This window comes from Saccopteryx leptura, chromosome 3 (genome assembly GCF_036850995.1).
Source record: "Saccopteryx leptura isolate mSacLep1 chromosome 3, mSacLep1_pri_phased_curated, whole genome shotgun sequence".
Lineage (NCBI taxonomy): Eukaryota > Metazoa > Chordata > Mammalia > Chiroptera > Emballonuridae > Saccopteryx > Saccopteryx leptura.
Genome location: NC_089505.1, coordinates 35,688,356 through 35,706,647, shown reverse-complemented (window position 1 = coordinate 35,706,647; position 18,292 = coordinate 35,688,356). Strand labels below are relative to the sequence as shown.

General features: G+C 32.8%; 1 protein-coding gene across 6 annotated transcripts in view; it reads right to left on the bottom strand.

Moving 5' to 3' along the window:
- The window catches only part of PTPRK (protein tyrosine phosphatase receptor type K), a 573,924-nt gene that overhangs the window by 33,718 nt on the left and 521,914 nt on the right, over positions 1-18,292 (bottom strand). For 2 of the 6 annotated variants that reach the window (XM_066373278.1, XM_066373277.1), the window contains exons 14-16: positions 10,635-10,773; positions 2,232-2,392; positions 400-435 (exon numbers count right to left, since the gene is read on the bottom strand). In XM_066373278.1, the coding sequence (XP_066229375.1) occupies positions 400-435; positions 2,232-2,392; positions 10,635-10,773 (336 nt within the window). The remainder of the gene's footprint in view (positions 1-399; positions 436-2,231; positions 2,393-10,634; positions 10,774-18,292) is intronic. The other 4 variants (XM_066373272.1, XM_066373275.1, XM_066373273.1 and 1 more) reach the window with 2 other exon arrangements.

Sequence of the window (18,292 nt, the reverse complement as noted above, 5' to 3'; positions counted from 1 at the left end):
TTCCCATTGAGAGATTGTTATATGTAAATAGAGTATTCAGGAAGTCCCTTGTTAGATATATGTTCCTGGAATGTGTGTATTTGGGTTCATTCTACTAACCTGCTAACCTGCATAAATACACAGAAGTCTTCTATTGGGGGCCATTGTAGTTTTGCTTCAAATCTAACATAACCAAGAATTAATGAATATGTTGCTTTAGAAAAGCATATTTTACTAATTTGAAATCCACTGATCTGACTGGGCTGACCACAGTTGTTTTCTTTGATAAGACGATGACTATATATTTTAAAACAAGCTGCTTCCTGCTCTGTAAATAATTACTCTGTTGACAAAGTGTAACCCATGCAAGGAAGTGTGATCCATGCAAAAAAAAATGATGATAAAGAATTAGGGCCTCACCTAACACAGCAGTCGGCACAAGTGGATCATTGGGCACTGTATAGGAAAACAAAGCTCATGAAGGAATATATTGCCCTAAAGTTGTATTTAATGCTCTTTTTCCTTCTTTGAAATAGGTCTATGTTTTCTTAAGAAATATAATTATGTAACTTTCTTTTAATACTATCACTTGCAAAAGTAAAATTATTTCTGCTTCTGTTATCACAAAACACTAAGTAAGGTGCATCTATAATTATAGTTCAGTACTCTGTTCAATTTAAAAAACCAGGAAGATTCAACTTGACATTATAAAGATCATAACAAGGGGTGGGGGGAACCCATGCATTATAGATCTATCAAGGGCAAGGTACTTAGATAAATAATTATTTCATATTCATTCCAAATAATTTTTTTGTTAACTGTGGAAAATAGATTTAATTCTTTCTCCAAATTCATAAGTGGTTATTTATAGCTACACTGCTGAATTCAAGCTCCCCAGTAAGGTACAAATCTACGTAACAGATAGAAAAGTTTGGCAAACAGAAATGCTTTCGAATCCTATGGGATAACTATTTAAAAAGTTGTTAGAGAGATGGTACATCTGTATTTCCAGCAAAACTTACTTCCAAGAATAATATTTCATGTTACGCTTTATCATTTACCTTCTAGTGAAATAAAATAAAGTAGGTAAGAAAGGTCCTATCATGATTAAAATTGAATTACAAAATGACTCGAGCATTTCTAACTACTCTGGTTAGATATATGTCAAAGAAAATTAATGGGCTGCATTTAGGGCCCATACGTCGGAAAATTTTCAGTAAGCTGAATATTTCAGAAAGAATTTCCTTTTCTGAAAGATCTAAATGTATACACCTACAGACACTTTATTTCTCAAACTTAACACAACATATGGTTATAATGTGTACAAGAAATAACACTTCTATTGTCGATTCTTCCTTTATATGCTTGTTTTCCAAATTGAGGTGAGCAAACCTCTAGGATCTGTGGCAGAATGCCCCAGTGGAGAGAAGGCCAAGGATAAGCAGAATTTGCCTTCCTCAAGCGTCAGTTTTACTTGAGGATTTGAGGAAACAGAGTCAGATAATTTATATTAGAGTAACAAACTTAGTGCTATGAAAAAAATATAAAATTCATTGGAAATTTCAAGGTAAACTAAATATGATTGTGGGACAATTATTCATATCATCTGCTATTAAATATTACTTCAGTGGAAATATTTTAAAAGTCCTGCCTTTAGAGATCAACAAGGAATAGATAGGTAGATAGACAGTTGAATGGATGAATGAAAAAGTTTCACTAATCCCCTAATTCAAGTAAACTTTTGGACTTCACACCAGAGATTCAGGAACATGTACATTCCTCTTTCTCCTAGTTAACTTTTTGCTACTAAAATTTCCCAGGAATCTAGAAAATATTTTAATAAATTAATTTTACCCATGCTAATAATCCCCAGAAGAAATATGATGTTTCTTATCTCACAAAGAACTTTATCTTGCACAAAGGAAGACTCAAATAAAAAAATAAATATAAATCTGACATAAACTCATTTTATGTAGGTAACCAAGTATATTAAAGCAATGACATAATTTGATCTGAGCAGTATATAAATATCTCATGATGATATAGTAATAAAATTCACGCAGTCTGAAGTTAAAGTTAGTCTAGTATCAAGACTGAAATTAAGTTCTTATACATTCCATCATATACTACATCACTTGTTTCTGTTTTTTCCACCTTTCTTACTTTCACTATTCAAAAGATAATGTGTTAACTTCAGAGTGCACTAAAAGAGCTTCAAAAATAATTTAAAAAATTGTTAATGAAGAACTTACATCTTGGACTAAAATTATGTTGGTCCATGAAGGTTATGGAAAGAGGGTCTTCTGCATGCAGAGTGCTCTGATCAGCATAACTTCGATCCATCGCATTCACCATGTGTGTCATCTCCTGCCGGGTGTTCCCCATAGCATCTTTGCGTTTTTTAGCAAGCTTGCTGCCAAGGCAAATACAAAAGGAAAACCTTAGTGTGAAGCTTGAAGGGGAGTTGACACCAGCAGTAAGTAGTTCAGGAAAGCCCCAGGGTAAGGATATAGATGTGGTTTAGAAATAACTCGAGTCATAATTTTGGGAATGAACTTCAACATTCAGACAATATTTATTAGTTGCTATAAAACTAGTTTGTCATTTGGGTATTTCAATATGCAAGCTGTCAACCCAAATCTCAAACCTCTTACTTCTTATATTTTACCATTTAAATAAAGTATTATAAAATATAACTATACTATATCCATAGGTAAATATTTTACTAGAGTTGTACAAGAAAAATTTAAGCTAAAGCTAAGTTTTGGTTTTCCTCTTGGGCGATTAATTCTTATATTAACTTTTACAAGTTCTTCTGAGGAATAACATGACTGCTTTTCTAAGTTTATTTCACTATACTCATCCCATTAAAATAAAGTAATCTCATTCTTCATTTTGTTTTCTTATTCAGTAAAAATGCAAACATGTATAGCATTAACATATTTACCAATATATTTATAACACTAATCCAAACCTAATCTGGAGACTTGCAAAATCATCCACAGCTAGTAATAATGCAAATACACAGGAATATATGGAAAAGTTATATACTATATAAGAAAAGTAGATGTATTACACAAATGATTATAATCTTGAATTACAGTCATGGTCAAATCCTAAAAGCGTGTTTTAGAACCACCTGGCAAAATACCCACCATAGAAAATGTCTTATAAATTCAACAGGGCAAATGCCTTTAGGGACTTGAAAAGTAGAAGCATCAGACTTTTGAGCTACTCAAACACTGAAATCTTTATCTTACATGTCAAAGATATAAAATACATTCTGATTCTTTGTGACACATGAAATATGTAATAAAAATTTTTAAAGGTATAAAAAACATCACATTAACAAGGCAATTTGTATGATCTAAATAAAGGCACTCTAAAAGCTTATAGTAGCCAGATAATAATTCTAAACTTATGGCAGCAGTTTATGTTGCCTTGCAAATAGTCTTTAGTTGTTTTTAAAATACCATTTCTCAATTATATTATTAGCTAGGACATAGTCTTCTGATTTTCATTAGTATCTCTACTATAGTAAATATGTTACCAATATATTTTTAAAGGGTCATTAATAGTCATTATTATACTCAAAGCTTTTCTTAAAAAAATATTAATCTAGCAATTTGAGAGCTATTCCTGAATAAATTTTTTTTTCCTGAGAATTATAATACTTGATCTCAGGTCGTCTATACCAACACACCGAACATATGGACACAGCAGATCTGACACTAAATAAGACAGTCATATACTAAACATTAAGGCTCAACATGGCATTAAAAAAAGAGAAAATAATAATAATTCACAGTACTAATAGTAAGAAAACAATGATAAATGCATAAGAACTATGACCACCACCACTGCTACTACTACTAACTACACCATCCCTACAGCCACCACCACCACCACCATTATTACCACTAACTACACCATCCCTACAGCCACCACCACCACCATTATTACCACTAACTACACCATCACTACAGCCACCACCACCACCACCATTACTACCACTAACTACACCATCACTACAGCCACCACCACCATTACTACCACAAACTACACCCATCCCTACAGCCACCACACCACCATTATTATCACTAACTATAACATCACTACAGCCACCACCACCACCACCATTACTACCACTAACTACACCATCACTACAGCCACCACCACCATTACTACCACTAACTACACCATCCCTACAACTACCAGCACCGTTACTACCACTAACTACACCATTACTACAGCTACCAGCACCACCATTTATTAGCAGTATTTGCTCTACTCATTGAAAAAGTTTTATCGTTTTTCCTAGGCTAGGCAGTCAGCTCCCCGAAATGCTTACAGGTTTCAGACAGGCACTGGAAATGAGTGCTGCAGCCAGTGGTTAGGACACAGTATGGAAAGGTGGCGCTTGTAGGACCTGGAGAGCAGTGTAGGGGCAACTTGTCTAAGTTCGAAGTGGCATTTTTCCCAGTTCTGAGCTTCTGATTTTTAAATTGTATTTAAAGTAATGAATCTGAATATTTATGTTAAATTTCCTGATTTTTTTCAAGTGCTTTTATTTTTTGAAACAGTGTATGAAGAAACAAACTGAAAATCAGCAGATCATAATTAGTCCGTAGACTTCACTTCCCAAAATTACCTCTGTGATGTCACATAGAATATTTGTTCTTTGACCTACAATGTTCTAACAGTTGGTTAACAGCTGATTAATTTTATTCCATCTCACCTCAACAGGGAGGCTTCTCTGACTAATTCCAACAACCTGTGTCAGGTTAGGTTTCCCTGCTAGGTGCGTTTATTGCACCACGTTTTCTGTCTCTAATAACACTCAACACATACCATTGCAAGTGTCCTTTTAATTGATTCCCCTCAGTGTGTTCCATGGAGGGAAGAGAACCATTTGTATATTCCTAGCACTTAGAGCAGAGTCTGGCACATAGCACACACTCAGTCAATACTTGTGGAATGGCTGGATTAGGCATACTATATGCCTCACACTTTTCATTTGATAATTCAATTCTCAGATTAACCTGCTGAAAAGGCATGACAATTCTAATTGTATAGATGAGTTTACGGAGGCTCTGACAAGTTCAATAACTTGCCCACAGTTATTCATCCTAATAAGTAGTGCAAAATGACCTGGTTTCCAGGCCTATACTCTTATATTATTCAATATATCCAGTCACTGACACTTTCAATGTCGCATTATAAAGTATACTATAATATAAAGCATCTACTTATTGTAGGAGTTAAACATTAATTGTTACAAAATTGAGAAGAGCAATGTGAACTCAGCACAAATGTTTTGCCATTTTAAAATTTGAAACAGCAAAGAAGAGGGTTTAAGGAATAACTTCCAGTGTTTGTTCGTTGAGCAACAAGAAAGAATAAATTAATTCCTCAGAAAATTTAACAGATTGAATTGGATAAAAATAACCCAACTTAAAATTTGGATTAAAAATGTTAACACTTTGAAGATGGGTGATTCAAAGCAAATAGAAAAAGCATGTTTAAACTTTGAGGTTTTATTCCAAAAATTATATATAATTTATACATGTTTCATGATTACGGAAAACAATGAAGTAATAAATCTATCAAACTCATGACATGTAAATGTTTTCATGATAATGAAGGATCTTTACTGTTCAGTCACACACTTTTGTTAGTTGTCAAATTACAGGGGACTGTCAGCTTGGCTAATATTTGCCCCATGCATTATCAGCTTGATTCTAATACTTTAATTCTCACAACAATACTGTGAGGTAGGCTTAAATTTAGGTTATTATAAAACAAATAAAAACTGATCAAGAACTGGGAGTTACTATGATGATGTCAATGCATGTTAGCTCAAAGATCACATATGGTTTACTTTTAAATTATAATCTAATTTACTTATTTATTTTTTCATCTCTAATTTGGATTAGCTTCACTATGTATGTTTATGCAGGTGTTAAAAGCATATATCCGTGTCATTCTTTCTAATTACGATTAATAATACCAGTCACCTTAGGTATTACAGTAATAGTATCATAACATATTACCTAGTCTAGAATACTGAAATATTATTCATCTATTAAAAATGCAATTCCTTTCTAAAATTATCAATATATAGATAATGGGATGCTTATTGACATTCTCATAATGAAGTACTTATTGATTTCTGTATGTTCGATGCTTTGTCTCTGTCTGAGCAACAAGCATATATAATGTGCACTTCAGGACAGTTAAGCAATTCACTTTGCAACTACTTGAGTTTGACAGATGTGCAAATGGCTTTCATTATCAAAGCAGCCAACAGCATAAACTTCTGCAGGTGGATATATGGGTGGGCTATAAAGAGGAAAAGTGTTCCATCATTGTATGAAATGGTACAGTTAATTACCTTTGGCTTCATTCAACATGATTTAACAAGGATATTATGATTCATCACAATAAGCTAGGAGCATTGTTAATGTACACCTGCTTGTTTAGGAGATTTTAAGGAAACAAATTTTTATAATATTTAAAAAGGATGGCAGAATTCTGTTATAGTCATTGAGACTCAATATCTTTTGTTGTAAAGCTAACTTAAATTTATTTAGTGAAATAAATAGTATGGGATTTATGCTTCAAACATACGTAATCACAATCCTTAAGACTTAAAAGTTGGTGGATCAAATATTGATCTAGCAATGTCCATGAATATTTTGTTGTATCATTCCTTTAGATTGGATGAATATCCTGGCATCAGAGATAATAAAATAAAAATGATTACAGAAATCTAGTGGACAATATACTCCATCTTGATCCAAATTAGCATTTCATACATAATTATAGGATGAGCTAAGTAAGAATGTGGAAGAGAAAAGGAGATATGTGACACCTATGTATGTTTTTTGTAAGAGGAAGGGGTTTTCTACCCATTTTGGTCTTGTTTTTTTTCAAATAGTAGTTTTTAAGTGAAAATAAACAATTTTTCTTCCTTAAAAATTATTTTTTTCTTTGTCACTATAACATTATGGTTTTATCCATTAGTTAAGAGTATACTGACTCCTAGATGGCCAGACCAAAGGTGTCTGTTTGAATTTATCACCCATCTTGGATTCCTGAAAATGTGGAGACATGTTCTCACAATCGATCCTCACGTGATTTTCGTTCTGTGAAGGCACTTTGGAACATTTTTCTATGAGTGTATCACTTGGGTCATTTTGTCAAATATAACAATGTTTCATAAAGATACGGATTAGTGAGTTAAAACTACTAACTCTATCAGCTGAGTGCCGTATATTGCTAAGGTACAGGTTTGACTTCAGTAAATAAATGATGCTTTGGGCTGTAGACTAAGGCTATTTATGAAAAATTGAAAATTAAAATTAAAAGTAGCTGAACATACAGAAATACAATATCCCTTTTTAAAAAGATTAACAAAATAAGTTAATAAACTACAGTTTTTGAGCCCAGAAAAATATTTTTAAATGTCACCAAAATGCAAACATCCTGTTTCTTTTTTTTCTTTTGTTTTGTTTTTGAAAAGGGATACTGCATCTTTAACACAGGTAAAGTTGTATATCACCCATTTTCTACTTACAGGTAGTAGGAGTAAGAATAGTAGCTCCTCCTGGCAAGCAAATCACAGACAGTGGAAAAAGAGAAGCAATGGTGAATGAAAAGCGTGACTCTGTCACATTCAATAAAGCAGAAAAATGTGCGTTAAAAATAAAATAAAATAAAACAAAATCAATGTTTCTTTTTTGGTTCCAATTTGCTCATGCACCATGATTAGATAGCTTTTGCCATGCAATTAGACAAATATGCAATAGAAAATAAAATTTTAAATACATAATTTTGGGGAAAACAACATGCTGACATTTTTAATAGCCAAAAAGTAATTGAAAAATTAAATGGATTGTGTATCTTCAACATGCAGTAAAGCATATCATCCATTACCATCTAAATGTCATGACAGATGGAACAGCTGTGTATAGAATTTGTACACTAAATTGATTATTTTTCTTTAGATACTAAACATAAAAATCTATTTGGTTAATATAGAATATATGCAAAATGACACCTAAGTTTTTATAAACAAGTCATTATATCTTAATGGTACACAGGTACGTACATATATTATGTGAATATATGTATGCACCACACACTATATATACACAAAAATATGTCTACAGTAGATGTATGTGACTGTGATATTATGCACAAACATTTACTGTATTGAAACATAATTTCAAATTTATGTTTGGAATTATTAAAATATTCATGCTATGCATTTAAAATATAGTACATAACCAATGAAATAATGGCAAACATTTGGAAATAATTCAGTGATTAAATTAAAAAAATGGCATTGAGTTTTGAAAGATGCAATATCCCTTTTCTTAGCCTGGGAACTTACTTTATATATACCCTCAGCTGTAGAATTTTACTAAGTTAATTCCCAAACCATTTCTTTACACAACAACCAAGAATACTTAGAACGTTTTTCAACATGAGAAATACATCTATTTATATTATTTCCAGTGACGGATAAAATCTTGGGAAACTGAACAATTTCTCATGAAAATAAATATCACAAAAACCTAAAAGAATTTGCCTTTCCATGATATGTATTATAAATTTGTGTATAAATTTAAAAGAGTAACTATGTATCTACTAAAATTGTTTCCCTAAATTTGATATTATTCAATACTGTTATACTATCTATGATTTTGTGTATGTACAATAAACATAGTTGTGATTAAATCATACAGAATACATGTGTGACATACAACATATGAGTAAAAGCCATTACAAAGTTGCTTAGATAAGTAAAAATCCAAGTAATTTAGCTATAATATTGTATAATGGAAGGTAATATATCTAAATATATAACTTTATCTATAAAATTTCAACTTTTCCTAGTCAGAGAGGTAATAAGGGAGAGAAACAAAAGCCCTAATTGAGCCTGCTCTCTACCAAAAGGCAATCAATGAAAGCATAACTATGATAACGCCAACATTTAAATTGAGGCTCATTTATCCAACTATTTAAGATATGAACCAAAAAAGAATGTTACATTATACAATTTTAGAGAGTTGTCATAATATATCCTGCCCCCTTCTCCTAAATCATGCTTACAGATTGCTTTGGTGTTCTTTATGAGATTTATGTTTCAATTTTTTTTGTTTATTTGTAAATCAGAAGGCAATGAATAAGAAAAACCCCAATGACAGACAACTGTTTTCAAATAAAAAATTAAACTGATAATGTGATCCAATTTTAACTAAGTAAGGACATAATCTAAAGGTTATGTTTTGCTCCCATGTCCAATTTGAAGTGACTGGAATAATCTTAACTGTGAAGCAAAGCTGAAATAATTCTCTAAACTGTTTAGTGTAGTATAGATATATACTAAAATAGAGGCATAAGATCTGGAGGCTATATTAAATGATTTTATTGATCTTGACTTGGCAAATTTGTATACTTAAAGTAGTTAAATATTCTTATCTCAAAAATGATATATCTTCCAGCCACAGAGGTAAATAGACAACAGCAAAAAGAGAAAGCGCTATTGGGGAAAGCACGTATGTAGCTAATTTAACACAAACACTATAATGCATACCTAATGTTTCTAATGCAGATGTGTCTTCTCCAACAAATATATCTCCAGGAAATAATTGTAAAGAGGCAATACATTAAAATAAGCTCTGATGGAATCATTAAACATGTAGAATGAATCTTATCTATATTGTTAATGATTTATTTTGAGTAAAAAATGATAATCATAATAGTATATTATGATTTAATTTAATATTATCAACATTATATTATTCAATATAATATATAAATTACAAACACTTCTATACACAAAATTATTTTAGGATTGTACTTTGCATGTAGAGATGTTTTTAAGAAGTCCTTCCCAATTGTTGTATTATCTAAAACGTGTGATTGAAAGGATTGGAGAGTTGTAGTAGTTTTTAAGACAATGCCTGACCGATAATGAAATATTATAAAATTTAAAAAGTTCAAATTATAAAAACTATATACTTAGTGTCCTTCAGCAGGAGTATACTTTAATCTCCAGACTAGAGTTCATTTTAAATTCTAGTGGGTCTTAATATCTTTATATAATTCCAGATGATGATGATATTAGTTGATATAGCAAAAGACTAATGCTCAATTTTTTAAAAGTTGACTTTTCATATTAAAGTGCCAAAATAGTCAATGAATATTTAATATACAATTTCACAAAATGTTTATCTTCTTCTCATACCTTATTTATAGCCATTATTTAGAAAAATAGTGTACAAAGTAATTTAGACTATCACCCAAACATTTTGATAAATCCTTATTACATCATTCTTAATAAATAACAGTTGAAGCACAAAATAAATTAAAATCTTCTGTACCTTTGCATTCAAGAAATTTAAATTCATACATTAATTTCAAGGTTAATGTGACAAAAGTAGATATTTATATCTGAAATTCAACTGCAAATAATCAATACAAATTTATTTTAGGAGCACAAGAAATAGACTCAGATGCTGACAACATGGTTAAAATGCAATTCTTCTAAATTCAATTCTCTAATTTAAAAGAGCTGAAGGAAACAAAAACGTGTTTGAAATCTAGCGACAGAAATGAGTGAGAGAACAAAAAGTAGGCCATACCTCTTTTTAACAATTAATATGACAACTAGGAGGAGGAGGATGAACACCAGGATTCCAGCACTAATCCCTGCTATTTTCACCACTCTGTCTGTCTGCTTTGCTGGGTCTGGAATCACTTCTGGTTCTTCTGTTGCTGCTGCTAAATGAACCAAAAATATACATATATATAGTTACTAAAAGCAAATTATCATGAAAAGAAAATTGCACAACATTACAAAAAGGCAACTTGTTTCATTTGAATAAAAATAACCTGAAAATATAAATACAGAAGCATGCTAAACTACAGCATAAGAGATTTAGGGTCAAGTTAAGGGAAAAAGCGTTCTGAATAGGGGTTAACAGACACACAAAAATAAAACCAACATCTAGACATCACTATCAAAGGAAATGGTGAACTATTTTTCTCCGAATGTCCTTAAATGTGAGAACACAAGGTTCCGCAGATAGTACACGGGAAAAAGATGGGGTCAGATTTAAAGATTCACTTGTTTTTTGTTTCATTCAGCAGATCCCTCTTCACCCAAGTGCAAGGTGCTATGCTTGGTCCCTTAAAGTGGTGTTAATGGCACTTGTCTGGGATATAAATTGTTACGTTAAAAAAATGCCTAGTCTCATTGCTCAAGCTGTGGGGTTATAATCTGGTATATAAAAATTGAAATGCAGAGTTAGTTTGGGGTATAAAAAGACTAAGAAAGTAAAACAGGAACATCAAGAAATATTTCACATTTTCCTAACATATAAAATCCGGATAATAAACTTAGAAAACGAAACTTTGACACGATGGAAATCTTTTAGAAAATACTTTTGTATACCTTCACTTCCATTCATTCCTGAACCACTCCCATATATATACATATTAAAATTATAATCCTTAATCAATTTATAAGCCTCAGTAAGACACTTTAGTTTTACCTTATTTATCCTGAAAATTAGCAATGAAAGTATTAGCTATCCTTTACGTATAAAATGTAAGACTGAAAGAGATGAGGAAAGATTATAAATAGCTCCAGAACAGAGAAAAAACCTAACACATCTTCTATTATCTAAAGTAGCAGGTCTCAGCGTTTCCAGATCCATAGCCCCTCCTGCTAAGAATATGTGTGGCAAAGAGCGCAGGTGAGTTTTAGGATTAAGCACATTTGGGAAACTGTCTTAAAGCCACTAACACAGTGTCAAGGGATGGTGACTGAAAAAAACAACAACCAGTCAATCTCTGAATCTAACCTCACATCTTTCCAATGAATAATTTGAGAATCCCCTTTTGGAAATAACCCATTCTTCTACATTCCAATCGTTTGTTCTTTAGATTCTCTCTCTTGGATTCTTCCCTCCACTCCCTCTGCTTCCACCCTAGGTCTGCACATCTACGTAGCTGCTCCAGGTTTCAGATCAGCCACTTACACTTAAAAGGCGACTAACACAGGGTCCTTTTAATCTTTCCTGGTATGAAAGTAAAAAGAACGAATGTATCTAATGTAATATTATTTCATAAAATGGTAACTTAAAGCTAAATCAGTATGAGACACAGTTTGAAGAAAAAAAAAGTGTTAGAGGGACTGGCTAACTTAACAAACAATTCACTGTACTTGTCTTAATTAAGCTTATTTCAACTGGATAGGATAAAGCTTCCACATGGACCAGTATATGGCAACCATTATTCTCAAACAAAGCAACACTTCAGCTTGTTTCCTTAGTAATGGTCCCCGCCCCGCAACTTGACACTTTCCAAACACTGGGCTGCAGGGAATTTCCAGTCTCATTAATTATGAATAGAGGTAGTTCAATGTTTACCACATTTTAAACTATACATTATGGTTCAAGTCATCAAAACATATATTAAGTATATTGGAGATCACTCTTCCCAGGAGTAACTAGAAATAAATAGGTAATACAGAAGAATTGTATACCTGAAACCTATATAATTTTATTAACCAATGTCAACCCAATAAATCAATATATTTTAAAACAGAAATACACACACATATAATGAAGACAGGAAATATATTTTAAAGTTGCATATAAAGCTAAAAAGAATATTGCTTGTAACTCTCAAAATGGATTGGTTTCCCGCAGTTACTGCTTCAAATAGGAAAAGAGACAGAATGTTTGATGCAGAAATCTCTAGAAAAAACTTTAGTGTAGGCAATAAATTCTCATTATTCACTAATTAAAGCTTATTCTCATCAGCTTTTATGTTACACTTGGCTTTCAGAGAGTAATGATAATTATCCCTTTTAGATTTTTTGACATAACTCACAAAATTAAATGTTTCTGAAACTCTTTAAAAGATCAATTCTTGTTTAATGAAGTGAATATATTTTAAATATTTTACTGTAGTTCAATAAAATACATGGTATTATGGGATCAATTTCTGAAGATATTATTACACAAGTAATATGTTTTCATAAGAATCTTCAGAACTGCTAAGCCCCTCAGGAGCAAACAGCCTTCATAATATACACAGGTGCAAACATAAACTACGGTGAAGAACTAACAGCCAGCCTTAAACTAGCTCGTTTAGTGATTCAATAACCAAACTGACATGAAGATGATGGGTAAGCAATTTCAAATTCAGAGGATAAAAAATATTTTTTAAAGTCTTATTCAACAAAATAGACTGGCTAATGAGTTAATCTAAAAATATTTCCAGTAAAAAGCCCAATCTGAAAGGAAATTTCTGACTCAAGGTGCTAATAACCTTGAAGTTGTATTCTGCGTATAAGACTGTCATAATCTATTATGCAAAACAGTGTTATTACTTTAAATTCAGAGTTCATAGGACTTTATTAAACACTGGATATTTTTTTCTAGGAGAGACAGACAGACAGACAGGAAAGGAGAGAGGTAAGAGGCATCAGCTTCCAGTTGCAGCACTTTTTAGTTGTGCATTGATTGCTTTCTCATACTTGCCTTGACTGGGTGGGGTGGGGGTGAGGGTGGGGGTGGGACTGCAGCCAAGCCAGTGATCTCCTACTCAAACCAGTGACTTCAGGTTTTTGAACCTGGGTCCTCAGCATCCCAGGTCAACACTATCTAGTTCACCACTTGTTAGTCAGATAAATTTGTAAATATGATATATATGTTTGCACACTTATAGTTTGTATTGGGTGTGGGGGACAGGCTGTAAGCAGGCCAGGTTGTTATAGCCTAAGGCTTAGTTTTAAGACTAAGCTTTTCCCCACACCCTTGACTGATTGCATGATGTGGGGTGGTGCAGTCTCATGAGGAATCCCATTATGTCTCAGATAAGTGACCTTGTATCAGAGACTTCCTTGTTTGTATATTGGATGAAAGGTTTTGATTTCTATACTATAAAGTGGGGCAGACCGGGATCTTGCTCTCTCTTGGTTCCTGATATTAGCATTAGAGGAGAGAGCAGAGAAAGGAGAGCAGAGAAAGGCCACATGGAGGAGGCCAGGAGAAGCAGCCAAGATGGTGGAATGCTGAAAGAAAAGTCAGTTTGTGCAGAGTTTGTGTAGAGAGAAGGAGATGGGGAACAAAGGAGAATAAGGCTGGTGAGGTAGAAACCTTTGATTCTAGGAAACTTGGATAAGTCAGTAGGTTTGTGAGCACTGAATGAGTGGGTTTTGGAGCCCAGTGTGTGTTTTTACTTGCCCACCAGGTACAAGCTAGGATTAAAGATAATGGCCCACTAGTTCGTGGCTCTGTTGTTTCATTACCATCTGTCCGAATCCAATGCGAACCTGCATGGGCCAGGCGGCTATGATGGTGGCCGTGGCTACTGGCTTTACACCACTGTTTGGTCAGGCTAAACACTGGATTTCAATTAATATTTACCAAATGGTTTAAAAAGAAAACAACCCCATCAAATGCATTCATTTGGGTTGGGTAAGGATGCTTGTGTGTCATGATTACAATTCTCATGCCAGCAATTGTTCATTAATGCTTCTACATCATCAATGAACTTGAATACAGAAGGTTAATCTAACTCTCTAGGAACATATGATTTGGTGGATGTTTACCCTTGATTGTAAGTCCTCCTCAAAGTCTTCAACTATGAATTATTATTATTATTACTATGACTATTGAGTATTTTTATTTAATGTCTGCATAATTTCTTTTTACTATAGATACTTTAATCATGTTTATTTTTCTAAGTTCTTGGCCTAGTAGAACCAAGGAATAAAAATATCCTATTTAAAATCATTCAAGCTTAGAAGGTTCATTTATAAAAACAGAAGCAATAGCTCCTAAGTGAGCATTTTTTATTTTCTTAAAAAAATAAAAAGAGCAAAGGACTATTATAATAACCACACTCCTGAGCTCTGTTTATAATTTATGCACATACACAAAGGCAATGTGGGGTACCTTTTTCAGGAATGCTTTCCTTTGCCATAAATCTTTACCTTCTAATCTGTCAAAGAATATACAGAGAGTCCCCAGTGTTCTGAAGCCAAGAGCAGCATAATTCTCTGGACAGTGAGGAAAAACTAAGGCAATATTTCATTGCACTGAGCAAATTTAGAAGATGCATTTTTTTTTTTTTTGCAAAAATAGTTAAGACAACTTCATAAATTGTGTTCTTCTCACTCCTTAAAAATAATTTAACTAAGACATTTAGGTAAAAAAAAAACAACCCTATACAAATACTTCAAAATTTACTTAAAAGGTAAAATAACTTATTAGCTACAATCATACAAAAGCATTCTTCTATTTTTATGATGGATATTGAGATAAGGCCTTTGAGTACAATATATTAGGGGATCTCACACAACCATCCTGCAATATTTCCAAATCTTTCAGGGATTTCACTATTGCTTTTTTTCCCCTCAGTTATAATGAATTCTGAAGTATTGTTAACCCTCACTTTTCAATCATTACTTCAATTTCCATAATTGAGATTATGTCTCCTGTCAACAAACCAACACCACCAATGTGTCCAATAACTTACTAGATACTGAGATCATTCATTCTGCCCTATTCTCATATTTTATGCAACTGCTTGATAGCATTTGACATTGCTGTCCACTCTGTCCTTCTAGTAATACACCTTTCCTGTGGCTTCTAGTACCTGGATACCACCCAGTTTTCTTAAGACTCTGTCCTCTCTTTTCCAGATCTCCTTTGTGAGCCCCTCTTTTTTTCCTTTAAAATAGGTGCTGCTTTGAGTTCTTTAGCCCTTTGAGTAGTGAGTTTTTTTTTTATGCTCCCTAACCCCTGGGAGTCAGTTTTTTTTCCCCAAGAGATAAAATTAGTTCCAGTTACAGTTTTATTAACTTAAAATCATGTTTGATTGATAACCAATTTACAGGAACAAAAAGAACATACATTTGCCTTTTTTTGATCACACTCTTGAATGGTCAGGAGGCATGAGGACCTACATGAACGTTCATACTACTCAAAGGTTTAGGGGCCTTGATCACTTGATACTGTTTTCCATTCTTTCTGCCTTGGTGATTTTATCCACTTTCATCACTTCATGCTGATGACTCGTAAATCAATATATCACACTACCCATGGATCAGGACTCTTAACTTCAACTCCGACCCATGAATTCATCTCATTCTTGTTACGGTATATGTGTTCACTCCAATATAAGACAGTAACCTTAAATAATACACCATATCCAAATCTGAATGCACAGTCTTACCCTCACACCAGTTCCTCCTCTGGTTAATGGCACAACTATTTCTGTTGTCCAAGCCAGATCTGGACACCATTCCTGAATCCTTCTCTCTCCTTATCTCCAGGATTAACATGATTTATCATCTATATTTTGGATGCTTTTGAAAAGGGAAACTCAATAATTATGATAGGATGGAAAAAGTCAAAAACTAGAATTGCTTTGGGCAAACTGAGAAGTGTGGTTACTTTTCTTTCTCATACAATTTGTTACAGAGTATGGCTACTTCCTAAATATTTCTTGTCTCTACTTTTTCCATCTCCACTGCTACAACCTTAACTCAGGTCCACATCATCTCTCAACCAGATCACACAGCAGCCACCTACCTATTTTATATGCCTGACTGCTTTCTGCCTGTTCCACATCAAAACGGAAAGTGTAGCACATAGGATTTCTAAGATTTCAACCATATCTTGTCATTCCACCGATTAGAGCCCTCCAATGGCTTCCCACCGCTGTTAAAATGAAACATTGTTCCAGAAAAACAGCAACCATGCTTACTTTGCTTGCCCTTGTATTTCTGGTAGACTTGGAAAGAAGCAATAGAACAAAGAACTGGCTGAATAAACAAAAGAATGACACTAAGGCTGCCTACAGTAGATTATACTGCCATATAGAAATCAGAAGCATAGCTTGTTTTGGATGTTGGCATAGGATTTACTTGATGCAAACATTTCTGAGTTGTCTCTAGAATTTTCAAGACTCTGTGCTAGCCATTCCTTCCTAAGGCTAACTATTTATACCATCTGCCACCATATAACCCCAAACCAAAGAACAGGGAAATTTGAGCATCATGAAAATAGGAGATTCTGTATCAGCAAGACACTATTTTGATTCTTAGTGGCTTTCTTTCTGTGTTGTGGGACAATGAGCAAGTTATTATTACCTAGAGTTAATATTGTATCTGTAAAATAAAAATAATATCAGTGCCTATACATGTAGCTCTTAGGAATATTAAGTGACATAATATGGAAAAGGTTTTTATAAACTGTGAAATAGTGGTTAACAGAAGTAATAATAGGTGCTGCTGTCCTGGGAGGAGATGGTCTGAATGTTAGTCATTTGGGCCCATCATATAAAAAGTAAAACTTACAAACGTTACTGAAAATCAGTTTTTAAAAAGTCTTAACAGAATATTGTATAAATATATAATGATAAGTTTTGTAAAGTACACGTTATTAATTAGTCTGCCACAGTGGACATCTAAGCCTTATGATCATCTTAAAGCATGTATTATTTAACTCACTGATCCTTTGAAGTCATTTTGCTTTATCATGTCATATGATCTTATGAAACTTACTTAGTCTTGGATTGTTGACAGTAAAAAAAAAAAAGGTTCTATTAGAGTTTTATATTGATAAAAATGAAAACAGCCATATGTCACACATATTTTGTTTAAACAGTAACTGGAATATAGTTTATTCATTTTTAATAAATATATGGCTATTACCTGAAAATTTATGATATAGAAAATAATAGTGCAGAAGTATATAAAGATTTTAAAAAACTATGAAATAAAAGTACAGATTAAAATTACAAATATTTAAAATTAATTTCATACTGCTTAAAATATTTTATAGTCTTAGATTCTATCAATTTGTTTCAGTTTTAAAACCACAGTTTAAGACTTCCATAAAATCCTGAAGAAATGATAAAACAATACGTTTTGCAAAGGCAATAAAATAACTATCACATTTCTGGAATGTACCTAAAGGTAAAAGGCTGATAAAATATTACTATTTTTTATTTCATAGTAACTTGATGAAGGGCAAATATTTTATTTTACATATAAATTTTTCATTAAGCTTTTCATTTAGATTTATTCAATTGAGCAAAAGTGAGTTCGTGAGTTCGCTTACTTCATAAACAATTTAGTCTAACTGCTAAGTTATGTCTGAAATTTGTACATAATTCTCCATTCCATGCTTTTTGCCCTAGACCAAGACTCAGTCAACTTGCTTCTTCACAAAAACTTTCTTCTTCCCATATAGTCCTCCACAGATTTATCTCCAGT